The sequence below is a fragment of the Anabrus simplex genome, chromosome 1, assembly GCF_040414725.1.
Source record: "Anabrus simplex isolate iqAnaSimp1 chromosome 1, ASM4041472v1, whole genome shotgun sequence".
Lineage (NCBI taxonomy): Eukaryota > Metazoa > Arthropoda > Insecta > Orthoptera > Tettigoniidae > Anabrus > Anabrus simplex.
The window spans coordinates 343468984-343484107 of NC_090265.1; the positions used below are offsets into that span (position 1 = coordinate 343468984).

General features: G+C 42.1%; 1 protein-coding gene across 1 annotated transcript in view; it reads right to left on the reverse strand.

The window, feature by feature from the left end:
• Positions 1-14245, reverse strand: part of LOC136866073 (zinc finger protein ZFMSA12A) — a 99812-nt gene extending 85567 nt beyond the window's left edge. The window contains exon 1 of the mRNA XM_067142768.2: positions 14075-14245. Coding sequence (XP_066998869.2) covers positions 14075-14245 — 171 coding nt within the window. The remainder of the gene's footprint in view (positions 1-14074) is intronic.
• Between the last annotated feature and the right edge of the window lie 879 nt (positions 14246-15124).

Consider the following 15124-nt stretch of genomic DNA (forward strand, 5'->3'; position numbering starts at 1 on the left):
GTACCGAATTGTGACGGGTGACGAAAACGTGGATTTATTTTGAAAACCCGAAGCGGAGAAAATCGTGGCTGTCACCTGGCGAAGCCGGTCCTTCAACACCAAGGCCAAATCGCTTCGGTAAGAAGACCGTGCTTTGTGTCTGGTTGGACCAGGGCGGTATTGGGTATTATGAACTCTTGAAGCCCGGCGAAACAGTAAATGTACAACGCTATCGCCAACAAATGATTAAATTAAATCACGCATTGATCGAAAGACGACCGGAATGGACCAGAAGATATGGCAAAGTGATTTTGTTCCAGGACAATGCGCCGTCTCACACAGCAAAAACCAGTGAAAGATACCTTGAAATCGCTTGGATGGGACATCCTTGCGCACCCGCTGTGCCATGTATCACCTCTTCGCATCGATGGGGCCGTTGCCTACGAGATAGACAAGGCCGGGAAATATAGCACACTAGACTCGTCCTCGAGATACTTTCGGCAAGTGCCGCTAGAGTTCTCTTTACTGATCTGTCTCGCCCGCTCATTGCAACACGTTCGAATATGAAAAACTATAAAAAATTCATTAAAACTAGTAATTTCAGAAGGCAGCAAACAGATATGAGATTAAAGATAGACCAAGAGCAATTGTTTGACTTTTCTACAGCGTATTTCTTACAATATGCTTAAACGAAATAAGTAATTCACGAAAGAAGCAGAGAAATCTGATAGCGAGTTTGTCACTTCTTACCGATTCCTTAATTGTGCCTCAGAGTATCCGATAAGCGGATCGAGATTGCGGTCATAAATAACTTTGGGTTTAATCCCCCTTTCACCAATTATCAGCGATCCAATCATTTCCTCCGCACATCTGATATTTTGACATTGGTATTGAAGCCGCTGTTTGGTGAGCGATGTTATGCCCGTTAAGCAAATATTTAGCGTCGTTTCACCGTATTTCTCTTTTTTCTTCCCGTAAAATTAAATTTGTGTTCGCCTCTATGGTGTAGTGGTTAGTGTGAATAGCTCTCACCCCCGGAGGTCCGGGTTCGATTCCCGGCTCTGCTACGAAATTTGAAAAGTGGTACGAGGGCTGGAACGGGGTCCATCAGCCTCGAGAGGTCAACTGAGTAGAGGTGGGTTCGATTCCCATCTCAGCCATCCTCGAAGTGGTTTTTCGTGGTTTCCCACTTCTCCTCCAGTCAAATGTCGGGATGGTACCTAACTTAAGGCCACAGCCGCTTTCTTCCCTCTTCCCTGCCTGTCCTTTCCAATCTTCCCATCCCTCCACAAAGCCCCTGTTCAGCATAGCAGGTGAGGCTGCCTGGGCGAGGTACTGGTCATCCTCCCCAGTTGTATCCCCAACCCAGAGTCTGAAGCTCCAGGACACTGCCCTTGAGGCGGTAGAGGTGAGATCCCTCGCTGAGTCCAAGGGAAAAACCGACCCTGGAGGGTAAACGGACGAAGAAAGAAGAAGAAAATTAAATTCGTTCTAACAGGAATAAAGCTCTTAAATGACCAATTTTAGCATGCTTTTCAATTTGGTTTGCTTTTTGGTCAAGTTCAGATACCGTACTTTTTTTCTGATTTCATTACCCGTATCCTACTTCTTAATTTAAAGATTGTTTTCTGTAATCTGGTATTTAATTTTCTCTTCCGTATATTTTTTTAGATTTAACAGAGATACTCGTAGACTTTCCTTGATATAGAAACGAGACTTGTACTCCTTTTTCGTTTGTGGCTGACGTATGAAGATATGGTATGTTTATCATTATCTGAATCGGAACGTTTATTATATTGTGATGGCAATACATCATTTTTGGGAGCTGGACGCTTCCTGCGTTTGATATTTTCCTGTCTGTCAAAGATCCTATTGGTTTAAACTGCGCTGGAATATATATGATTCCTTGCTTCTGTGGATCGGCTTATGTCGGCCAAACATGTAGGAAAGTAGCAACAAGGGTTAAAGAACATCGCAGGCACTTACGTCTTTGCCAGCCAGAGAAGTCTGCTGTGGCAGAACATGCCATACATAATGACCATCCAATAATTTTTGATGCTACTTCTGTCATTTGTAAAGAGAAACATTTTATTCCCAGAATCATTCGTGAGGCGATAGAAATTTCTAAACGCCCGAATCATTTTAACAAAGGTGACGGCTATATACTGAGTAGATCATGGCTACCCTCCATAGTTAACTCGTCAACATCTTTCTCCGTGACTCTGGAGGCCCTGGAATGAACTACATTTCTAACAGGGTCTCTCTATCTTGAGTCTGTTTACTATGGAGAGACCGTAGCCATTTTGCTTTGTTGTTGCTCTGAAGACGATCCTGGTCGCAGGATTGAAACGCGTCAGCTGGTATTTATTTATTATTACACGACCTAATATCCCCAAATAATTATTATAATGTCATTTAGTGGTCGTGTAAGTCTACGTATTAAGATTAAGCTAAATCTATTCAAAATGCCATCCTCAGGTAACTGGGAAAACGTTACGAATAATAATTGTTTACCGTGTGCTTATTTTTCGGAAATTTGTACGTATGGCAGACCTTATAACCTTGATGAAACATATGCTTCATACACATTCTATAAATACATTTATATTAAATTTTTACCGAGCGATGTGGCCGTACGGTTAGGGGCGCGCAGCTGTGAACTTGCTTTCGGCAGATAGTGGTTTCGAACCCCACTGTCGGCAGCCCTCAACATGGTTTTCCGTTGTTTCCTATTTTCACACTTTAATTAAGCCCACGGCCGCTTCCTTCCCACTCCTAACCCTTTCTTATACCATCGTCGCCATAAGACCTGCCTGTGTCTGTGGGAAGTAAAGCCAGAGTTTTGCAGGTAAGCGTCCGGTAGCCTATAAGAACTAGCCGGCGGAATGGCTCGTACTCTATTTTTTATCCCCAATTGGAGAAGTTTTAAAGGGAAAGAGGTTCTCAGCAGGTGCTCTAACTTACACACTTTCAGTGGTGAGTTGACGACCCAACGCTCGAAGGTGAAATACCTAGTGAGTAATATTCGATGTTTCAGTACATGTCAAACTGAGTCGACACGAGTATGGTGAACATTGGCAGAAGAACAGCTCTTATCTCACGGTTTTAAACCTCTGTGTTTGACAAAGGCCTAGTGTAGAGCAGTCTTGCTTTTCATCCCGGCGTACGCACAGTATATTAGTGGGTGGGTGGACGATCAGTGTGTGTGTGCTTCAGCTACAATAACGTCGTCGTTACGTCACAGGCGTGAAAGTCAATGGCCGGCGAAGGTCTGCCAGTCATTGTCGATCATTGAGGTGATACACGAGCTCAAAATACAGGCAGAAACTAATGTAAAAAGAGGTCCTCGCCGAATTTGACTGCAGAGAGCCATTGGGAAGAATAACAAGATATTCTTCGTGCAAACGTGAGAACGTGGGCAGTCTGTTATATCAAAAAGGTGTAATGTAGTATGCCACTACAAAACGAAACAGAAGGGGGTGATCGGATAAAAATCGGTGAACGTAACTTTTCATTACTATTTTCAGAGATTCAACAAACAGAGAAACTCACAAAACAATAGAACAAGCATTAAACTTGTTGAATTATGTATTAAGTTTCACTGAATGAATAACAAGAATTTTACTTTTTTATTGGAAATTCTGTCATTCCCAGACAAGAGAATATAAATTGCAGCTTGTACTTCAAGGCGGTATCTTTGTACAGAAGCTCAAAAAAAGAATGAGCGTCCGAGTTCTTCGAAGTTTTCTCAGAAAGAATTGAACCTATAGATATAATGTTTGTTGCGGTTGTCCCGCGGGGTCTTTAATAAATCTTCATGGGGGATGAATTATATTTCGATAGTAATTAAAATTAAATCTGATAAAATATTAAACGTGAGAAACACACACACTTCAATGCGCTCTCTCTTCCTTATTTTTGAGCGACTGTACACTGTAACACAACAATTGTAATGTGTCAGTTTTCTTTGAACGTGAAAATGTAGGAAAATAAAATAATGCCGAACCCAGAATAAATCAAACACGAATATTTGAAAAAAAGATGGGTTTTCTTGCGATTATAGCGCTTTTTTAAATACTGTACTCAAAGCTTCGTTGAGAATGGTGCGAGGAAAGCTTCGAAGTCACTGCTGCTGTGCCAGAGGGTGTTCGCTTGGCACGGAAGCTGCCCGCATTTCAATCAAACTAGCCCGGCCATACTGGGCTGGTCTCAGTGGACGCCGAATTGCGCAACTCTGCTGTATAGGACTGTTCAGGAAATTGTAATTAACGAAAGAGGCCAAACGCCATTACTAAATTGAAGTGAAGTGCGTGTTGAAGTGGAATGACGTCCCCTTAAATATTAGCTTTGTTTACTCTAGAACTCTACTGGCATGGCTAGTAAATGTCCTTCTTCAGTGGGATAGGTACACACCATTACGGTTAAAAAAAGGTAGCAATTTTCAATGTATTTATTTATTTATTTATTTATTTATTTATTTATTTATTTATTTATTTATTTATTTATTTATTTATTAACTAGCTGTCTACTTCAGATTCTCACGGGAGCAGTTATGAATTTAAGGCGATAGGCTACTTTTAACGGAGGACTTAACAAGATTTCCTTGTATATGACACGATTTGTTTTCTCCCAGTAATGAAAAGATTTTGTTTTGATGTAGGCCTAACACGCGAAAGGGACACGTACTGCCCATGAGTAAAACGTTTTCCACTGAGATCAACTCCAGCCACGATAACTGTCTGACACTGTGCTTTGTTTATTGTCATGCCAAAGCAGACTCTTATTGGGAATCGGACTCGTTTGAAATCAAAAGGCAAATCTGAAGGAATCATAGGGATTGTCGGTATTAAGACACTTTCTCTTGACCACAGCCAATTAAATTAATAGCTTCAAACAAACAGTTTTTCAAAATGTTCACTACCAATCGCGTTCCATTGCATAACTTTGGTGGGTGTACAGTAGATTACGTGACAATATAGGCTAATTAGGCACCCCCACTTTCAAAATCAGCTTTTGTGGTGACAAGCAAGGAAGATGTAAAATATTTAGAAATATTATTCTGTAGGGTAATGAACAGCTTCTTCACTATCGACTGTTGTGTATATTGAGTAATATAGTTGAACCTGAGCTGTGAATTTGGAGAAAGATGACTCCCTTTGTCTTTGAGAAGTCATTCTTTCTCTGTTCTGTGACATTCGAGAATCCCTTTGTTGGTCAGTTTCATTGTTACGTGATAAACGCACTTTTTAGAATGCAGTTTACTAGGACCTATATTCTCTTTCCATCTCGGCGTGATGGGCTATCAGAGATTTTACACAGATAACGAAAAATCGCTGGAAAAATATTAATTATTGTATCGCAGCTTGTTCATCGAATGATGGCCGAAGCCGTTGAGAGCTCGCGCTCTGGATCGCAATCTACCCAGTCGCTCTGAAGCCGGTCATTTACATTTCCGTATTTCGTACTTCAGAATGGAGATTGCGCGGAAAAGTTAAAACGATGGTGTCTCCGAAAGTATAGACAAAAATAACATTCTGTAAATAACATTTTAATCTACAGTACTTATTTGAGGGGAAAAAACAATTCATTCTGATAAGGATTAACTAATTAATTTGAAAAGTTGTTTTTAAATTAGACGAGTTTTTCTGCAAACTGTAAAATAAAAACCAATATATTGGGGTATGTGCTAAAGATACTATAGAAATATGCTATTGCGGAATTTTTTGTAGAACTTAGTATCCTGAACAATTCTTACCCTCATAGTAGTCTATAGATGTATCTTTAACGGTTCAGACCGTGCGAACCGTGCGGTTAGGAGCTCACAGTGGTGAGCTCGCATCCGGGAGATAGTAGATTCGTATCCCACTGTCGGCAGGCCTGAAGATGGTTTTTCCTTGGTTTCCCATTTTCACACCAGGCAAATGCTGGGGGCTGTACCTTAATTAGGGCCACGGTTGCTTCCTTCCCATTCCTAGGCCTTTCCTGTCCCATCGTCGCCATACGACCTATCTGTGTCGGTGCGACGTAAAGCAAAATAGCAAAAAAAGAATTAACGGTTTAGTCAGCGTAAGCTGAAAAGGCGGACGGATGACCGTTTTTTCTTCGACTTGCTCCACTGAAATCGTTACTGCTCGGCTTCCTTTGGTAATAGATCAATATTCCTATACACAAACCTTTCTCGATAGACCTAAATGCTTAACAGGATGGTGAAAACCGCATCAAAATCCACCCAGTGGTTCTTGAGATATCCTGTCACAGACAGACAGACAGACAGACAGACAGACAGACAGACAGACAGACAGACAGACAGACAGACAGACAGACAGACAGACAGACAGACAGACAGACAGACAGACAGACAGACAGACAGACAGACAGACAGACAGGATCGAGGACTTTATTTTATATATCTTATAACTTACTAAGTAGAGATTTATTTATTTGCTTTGTAGAATATACTTTCCTAGTCAATACGATGAAAGAAAAGATCTGCACTAGGGCCTACTTAAAAAAATGTGTGTTTATAAATGTCCATGTTTGTCTCTTGCCACATGGCACTCTGTAAGTCTGTTGCTCAGTTTTCGTAACTTCCATAAGCTTATTTACACACGGTTTTCATCGTAACTCCAAACCTATTGAAGATATCTACATGAAATTTTACATGGTAGTGCATTGTGTTTTTATAAACAACATGCCATGGGCTCTTCATCCTCGGCTCACGTAATTATATTTTAAAGATATAATTTATTTTGCAGAAGGTAGAAAGAAATTATGTAAGAAGCATCAATATTAGGGAAATAAATATTTTTGAAGGTATGTCTTACAGAATCTAGAGTGTGTTTCTGATATAAATTTTAAAATCAATTCAAAAAAAGAATTACTGTATGTAGGTATTCAATGAGTTAATAGTGCGAACCCCATTTAGTGGCAAAAAATTAATATGTAAATTACAACCTGTTTGCCAGTCATTGACCGGGTCAGGGATGTAATGAATGAAGCAGATATAGGCTGTTAGTACGATGGGGTCGCCACTCCCAAAGTGATTTATTAATGAATGATAGATGGTATGAAATGAGACCGCCTTTTGCCATTCCTTGATGGATGCAGTACTGTTGTATCCATCTCTTGGCACAGGCCAGAGCAAAGTGTAGCTTCCACTGAAGTCCCAGTCTCATCCATGGCTGTGACAATATGGAAGCTGCTGGGGTATGGGTAGTGCTGAGTAATGACATTCAGAGCACGACTAGTGTCTGAGTGTTATGAAAGGTGTTGCTCATAGGGTCAGTCGTGCTGCAGTGGCACATTCTGACCCAGAGAGGAAAGCAATGGCAAACTACCTCACTCCTCATCTTGCCTAGTACGCCTCATTTGGGCTCTGCCATTGGTTTTTGCGGTTTCCCTATAACTGCATAGCCTTTGGTGGTGCTATTTGAGGATCCAACCAGCCACTGGGCTGATGACCTAACAGACAGACATGAAATGAGAATGGAGAGTGTTGCTGGAATGAAAGATGACAGGGAAAACCGGAGTGCCCGGAGAAAAACCTGTCCCACCTCCGCTTTGTCCAGCAAAAAATCTCACATGGAGTGACCGGGATTTGAACTACGGTGTCCAGCGGTGAGAGGCCGACGCGCTGCCGTCTGAGCCACGGAGGCTCCGCTGATATGTAAATATGCTTTAAAAATACAAGTTGTTACAAGGATTTTAAAAACATAAACATCACTTCGTATGTGATAATGAAGATGCCTATGTAACGCACGCAAAATTTTGAAGTAGTGTTTATAGTTGCTGAGCTGTAAAAATTTGAATTTCACTAACTGAAGCCAGTAAATGGTAGCCTATACCTTACCCCTTCAGACATTTCTGACATATTTTCGAATGTGTAGCCCATAGTTCTTTCATCTAGCTACTTTTTCTAATTGGGCCTACTCATTTGATTCCAGGCACGTTCCAGGCTCTTATTATGAGTAACGCCAGCCCCGTGGTGTAAGGGTAGCGTGCCTGCCTCTTACCCGGAGGCCCCGGGTTCGATTCCCGGCCAGATCAGGGATTTTTACCGGCACCTGAGGGCTGGTTCGAGGTCCACTCAGCCTACGTGATTAGAATTGAGGAGCTATCTGACGGTGAGATAGCGGCCCCGGTCTAGAAAGCCAAGAATAACGGCCGAGAGGATTCGTCGTGCTGACCACACGACACCTCGTAATCTGCAGGCCTTCGGGCTGAGCAGCGGTCGCTTGGTAGGCCCAGGCCTTTCAAGGGCTGTAGTGCCATGGGGTTTGGTTTGGTTTTGGTTTCTTATTGTGAGTATGATACGCTTTCAGCATTCCTGTATTTTTTTATCGTACCGGTAACGATGAGAAGCAGCGGCGGCCGGTCCAAATGGGGCAGGAAGGGCTCAAGGCAGGTGTTTACAATTATACAGCACTGAAGAGTAATATTGGCGTTCTCTTACTAATATGCTTTCAGGAAACACAAGTCAATGTAGGTATTTAGTTTCAAGAAGTCCCCCTCAGTCTGATGCCGAATAGCCGCCACTGATGAGAACGGTGAAGTTAGTCTTGATTTACATCTTTCCTTCTTTGAAAGGAACAGGCAGATAACCGATCCCAGCGTGAAGTAGGCTACATACTGCACCCACCAACATCCAATTGATGCTGTTCTAGAGTTCATCAGCCCGAGGTCGTATTCTATTATTAAAATTGTTACCGAGCGAGTTGGCCGTGCGGTTAGGGTCCCGTAACTGTGAGCTTGAATTCGGGGAATAGAGGGTTCGAATCCCACTGTCGGCAGCCCTGAAGATGATTTTATGTGGTTTCCTATTTTCACACCAGGCAAATGATGGGGCTGTACCTTAATTAAGGCCACGGTCGCTTCCCTACCTACCGGGCGAGTTGGCCGTGCGGTTAGGGGCGCACGGCTGTGAGCTTGCATCCGGAAGATAGTGGGTTCAAATCCTACTGTCGGCAGCGCTGAAGATAGTTTTCCGTGGTTTCCCATTTTCACACCAGGCAAATGCCGGGGATGTACCTCAATTCAGGCCATGACCGCTTCCTTCCAATTCCTAGGCTTTTCCTCTCTCATCATCGCCATCATCGTCGGTGTGACGTGAAGCAAAATGTTAAAAACAATGTTGCTGCACTATAGCCCTTTCGTGTGGAAATGTTATATTTTCTATCGGAAGTGTTCCTAGAAGAAAAGCCCTAATATAATTTCATCAACTGCAAATGTTAAAAACGTTGTCACACTGAGGAGAAGAGCTGGCAATTTCATGATTGAGAAGGTCTAAAGTGCTTGAAGATGGTTTTACGTGGTTTCCCATTTTCACACCAGGCAAATACTGGGGCTTATGAGCTTATCGGCTTATGAGAGCTGCATAGCTTTTCGTTACATCCACTGTAGAATCGCCCTGTATATTATGAAACAGTTCACTGTACTGAGTTCGTATAGTAGTTGTCATTGCATGTAACTACCCTATCTCTCGAACAAGGAAACCTTGTCAAAGTGTCCTCATCGATTTGATACCTATTCATTATATACACAGGGCAGATGAGTAAGGTCTCTGTCCACAAACTAATGACCCATAGATCGAATCTCGCCTCCACAATGTTTTCATTGTTGCTGATTTTCGTAGACTCTCGGTACTCCCCAGTCCTATTGTGCGCCACGTCTCTCCTTCTGCACGGTTGCCAGCTACTCTTGCTTTTATGATCATTACTGGACCTTGGTTCATGTAGCAATCCTTAGTTGCAGCACAGCTCGTATAACGATGTCTTATGGTCTATAAATGAAGACAAATATTATATAGACGAAGACGTGTGTGAACAATGTTTTGAGAATGCCTTGGTCACAATTCTTCTCTCAAATATAAAGCGAAAATGGCTTAAATGCTGAGTATTCGATTGTGATATCAAACTGGTAGTCATCAGTTATAACTGTACCTACCTAGTTATGGAAACAATCAACATTTAACAACAAGGTGGTCATATTTTCAATACATAACATTCGATTTCCCACAGAGAAGCGGATGACAATACGCACCGTACTCAACCAATAGACCTACTGTTAAATATATGTTAATGCGCATATCATTAATGTACTTGTAATGCAAATAATGTGCAAATTGAACGTTAAAATAAACCCACAAAAACACGACCGTGGCGAGATACGATCCATGGATTACGAGCTTGTGAAGCTCAGGGCTTCCTTGTAGTACTATGTGTTCTTTGTGCGGTGTCGCATGCTGTCTTGTGAAGCACTCTGGAAATATTCGAATTCCATTTTCTCAAAATTGGGATGGAGTTTTGGGATGCGTTTTGGTCCCACAAACTCAGATGAAGATTGTTCTAACGTAGACTGGATACCGACTGCACTGTAGCCTATAGGCCTACAGCGGATTTATCCTCCGACCGAAACTTGTATTGCGGGTTGGTATTCCATACAGCAGCCCGTCCCTGATTTACCGAACAGGTGACTCCGTGTATGGAAAAGTGAAATTACAGTTCAGCTTGATTAAGGAGTACATCGTTTTATTTTTAAAATATACTGAATTGTGCATGTATTAGGGCCTTTCTTACAGGTATCAACTTCTTGGATTCTTCAGGCTATCCAAGATCAAGAAATAGAACAAGTGGATACAAGCAAGCAAGCAAGCAAGCAAGCAAGCAAGCAAGCAAGCAAGCAAGAAAACCAACTAGTAGATTTTAGGCCTACGTCACTGCTGATATCGTAACCATAGCTATGGGACCTCCACTTTTACGTGGAATGTGAACAATAGGGACATGCCATTCATTTCAAAACGCCCACGCGGGTTTCTAATCTCGGCCTCCTTAGAGAGATGCCAATGACTATGCAAGTTGGCTATCACGGCCACTAATTTATCGATTACAAACAAACACACAAACAAACAAACGAACGAACGAACAAACAAACAAACAAACAAACAAACAAACAATTATGCCACACTGCCTCATTTTCTAGTATAACAATGTTGTGTGACATCCGAAGAGGCCTGGTGCAGGTCTTTCGAGTTGACGGCTAATAGGCAACCTGCACATCTGTGAGAATGGGGCCCTACCTATGAGGAATTCTAATGCTGAAGATGGCACACACATCCAGCCCCTGAACCATCGGAATTAATCAATGAATGTTAAAATCTCCGATCCGGCCGGGAATCGAACCCGGGGCCTCTGGGAGAAAAGGCCAGCGCGCAAACCATTTAGCCATGGAGCCGGACTGCCAGTAGTAGTAGCCTAGTAGTACCGAGCGAGTTGGCCGTGTAGTTAGGGGCGCGCAATTGAAAGCTTGCCTTCGGAACATGGTGGGTTCGAACCCCACTGTCGGCACCTCTGAAGATGGTTTTCCGTGATTTCCCATCTTCACACGAGGCAAATGCTGGAGCTGTACCTTACGGCCGCTTCCTTGTTACTGCTGACTCTTTCCTATTCCATCCTCGCCATAAGACCTGTCTGTGTCCGTGCGACGCAAAGAAACTTGAATCAAGGTGCAGCAAAGCTAATGCAGTGAGCTCGCACTTGTGATCAACAGTAGCCTATTCTGTAAGAAAGAAGTCAGCTTCTGTATCTGTTTTCAAACTTTGTTGTACGGGAGTGAAAACTGGGTGGATGTCATAAGTGGGAATCAACGGGCATGAAAGCAACGAGAGTGATTGCTGGTACAAACAGGTGAGAACTATTACAATTACAATTTGCTTTACGTCGTACCGACACAGATAGGTCTTATGGTGAAGATGGGATAGGAAAGATCAAGGACTGGGAAGAAAGCGGTCGTGGCCTTAATTAAAGTACAGCCCAGTATTTACCTGGTGTGAAAATGGGAAACCGCAGAAAACCACCTTCAGGGCTGCCGACAGTGGGGTTCGAACCCACTATCCCCCGAATGCAAGTTGATAATTACATGACCTAGCCACTTGCTCGGCCACCTTTAAATAGCCTACTGTACTAGCTTGCATGCTTGTATGTGTTCATATAATAGTTCTGTCTCCGAAAATCATACAAGTTAGTGAGATGTAAAACTAATAACATTATTAGATATTATAAGTTGCTTTTACGTCGCACCGACACAGATAGCCTAGGTCTTATGGCGACGATGGGATAGGAAAGGGTTAGGACTGGGAAGAAAGCGGCCGTGGCTTTAATTAAGGTGCAGGTCTGGCATTTGCCTGGTATGAAAATGGGAAACCACGTAAAACCATATTCAGGGCTGCCGACAGTGGGGTTCGAACCCACTATCTCCCGAATACTGAATACTGGTTCCACTTAAGCGACTGCAGCTATCGAGCTCGGTGACATTCTTCTTCTTCTTCTTCTTCTTATTATTATTATTATTATTATTATTATTATTATTATTATTATACCCTATTATTATAGTTCCGCGAGATAAAATCACCGTGATTTCTAGGCCAACTTCAAACATAATTAATATCTTTTGTGTAATGTGCAATTTAAACACATATGTAGACCTATAATTTCTCTCGTTTATACGAGTAAACAATTGGCCTGCATGATGGAATACAGTGTACCGTTTACATCCTGGAGCTGAATATGTTTTTTTGTGAATATGATTTTTGTTCATTTTCTTCGACACACTCCACTCAAAGACGAATGTAGTAGGCCTACGTCATTTCAACTCTCTTATATCTATCCTATTTCTTCAGCACCCTATCCTAGACCTCAAAATACAACAGCTTATCACCCGACAACGTCCCACCTCTCTCTCTCTCTCTCTCTCTCTCTCTCTCTCTCTCTCTCTCACACACACACACACACACACACACAGGGAGAGAGAAGAGTACTTTCGGCTGTTGAGCAAACACATCACAAATACACTAAAAATAATAGACTGCAGCAATTATAATTCGTAAAAAATACCTGAGGTGCAATGCAGGTGTAGGCTATGTGATTTGAAATATTCTTCTTCTTCTTCTTCTGCTTTGTTCTCGAAGTTTAAAAATACAAAGCCATTAGGCCTAGTTAGTGAGACGTAAAATTATTATTATTATTATTATTATTATTATTATTATTATTATTATTATTATTATTATTATTATTATTATGTACGAGGCTTGGAATTAACAAATTATGATTATGGCAAATAGGACCTACTTTCTCCAAATGATAAACCACAACTTGCTAGGTAGGCCTACTCCATCATACTCCATCATGCTAGGGTATGTGAAGGTCCTTGGCCTTCTCAATATAAAGCTAGTTCTGAGTTTTCAATTCAGTTGATAGAAACTTAGCAGTCTGTGTTTGGTAAAATTGGATTTGTTAATTCCCGAAATTTAGCTCCTTGACTGAATAATCAGTGCAGTGGCCGTCGGTTCAGAGGCCCCGAGTTCAATTCCTTCAATTCCCGGTCGGGTCGATTATTTTAACTTTGTCCGATTAGTTCCTCTAGCTCGTCTTAATACACATCTTCAATTACATACAACGCATCACACTACAAACCACCACAGAAACAAGGCTACATCACTCCACATGGGGTTGGCGTCCAGAAAGACATCCGTGCGTAAAAATGGGCTAAATCCGCACAAAGTACCGACCCCAAGCAACTGGTAAAAGGCCAGGAAGAAAGGGAATTTCATATTCTTGAACTGATTAGGGGCTATTCGTCAGATAGGTACAGAATATCTTTATGCTTTATAAAGACAGTCCTCGTACTGTGTGTTAATATTATTATTATTAATATTATTATTAATATTATTCTTGCTCAGACTTATACGTTTAGAAATGTGTATTATAAGACTTGCCTAATAAATGTCTTCCATAGAATGTATGCTCAGGCCTGTGATACGAGACAAGTAGGTATGTAAAGCTTAGAGTTCGATTTCTGACCTATACGACCGTTCTTTAAATAACTAACTTATCTCCTTCCATGCGCACTGTGAAATTTCGAACATCAAAATCACTCACCATTCTGGACACTACACATTTAGGACAAAGAAATTAGACCGAAACGCCGTATGATTAGATTATAACAAAGAAGAACTTCATTAAACTGTAGGCTATGGTAGGTAGCACTCACAGCTACATTTCCAGATAGTATATACGATTGATCAAGGTTGAAGTTCACTTACGTCACATTCCGGCAGGACTTGCAGCTGCGATGTGGCGAGACGCACAGCTCCCTGGAACGGCAGGAAGCGTGTTCCTTTGGCAAGTGGCTTCTCACTGTAGACAGCCATGCCGAGGGCGCCCGGGTGGGGGGCTAACACCAGCTCTGGCGGGATGAGAACAAGCGTCTCCATGGCGCCCCGTACTCTGACTGGCAGGTGTAACAGAGCTACCGGCCAGCCAGCCTACCATCCCGCCTCCCCTTCTTACTGCTTTACAAGACCGAGATCGATATGTCGGATGATTTATGGTAATCAGGAGGTCTCCATCTTATCAGGGATTGGTCACTCTCGCAGGAACTACCTTACTGCGAGTTGAAAATGTAATTGTCTTGTACCTGTAAATTTCGTAGAAAAGTGGATTACTACCCTATAGAAGTTAGGCCTAGATACTTATCTTTTGTTTCTGTTTTACAGCATTGTGATTTCCAACAGTGGAAAGGATCCCATACACTCCGTTGCAAGTCAAGGATATTGCATAACTGTCCCTTTTCCACTTACAAGATTTTATCTCCAGGGAGGCGGGAAATACGAAGTTAGGGTTAATATGTTGTTTACTAGATCTGGAATGTAGTGATACAGAGGATGAAGCCAATTATAGATTACAAAATAAGACTGTTAAAAGAAAGGAATTCGTAGGGGCTGTGTCGGGATTAAGCGGGCACAAGTTTTGACGTAGAATAGGCTAGTTGCCTATGTACCGCATGATAGGTAGGCTGTTGTCGAAATAAAGCATCTGGACAGTATAGGTTTGAGATTTTGTTGAGGATATAGGCTACTATTACTTAATTCTAAACTAATTGACACATGTTCAAGACAAAGTCAATCAGACCAGGATGATCGGTATCCACATCCATGGGTTCGAAATAATCTTTCACAACTGGGGGCAGTAGATGTGCTCAGCTGGAACTCTATTGGACCGGGCGAGTTGGCCGTGCGGTTATGGCCGCGCAGCTGTGATCTTGCATCCGGGAGATAGTGGATTCGAGCCCCACTGTCAACAACCCTGAAGAT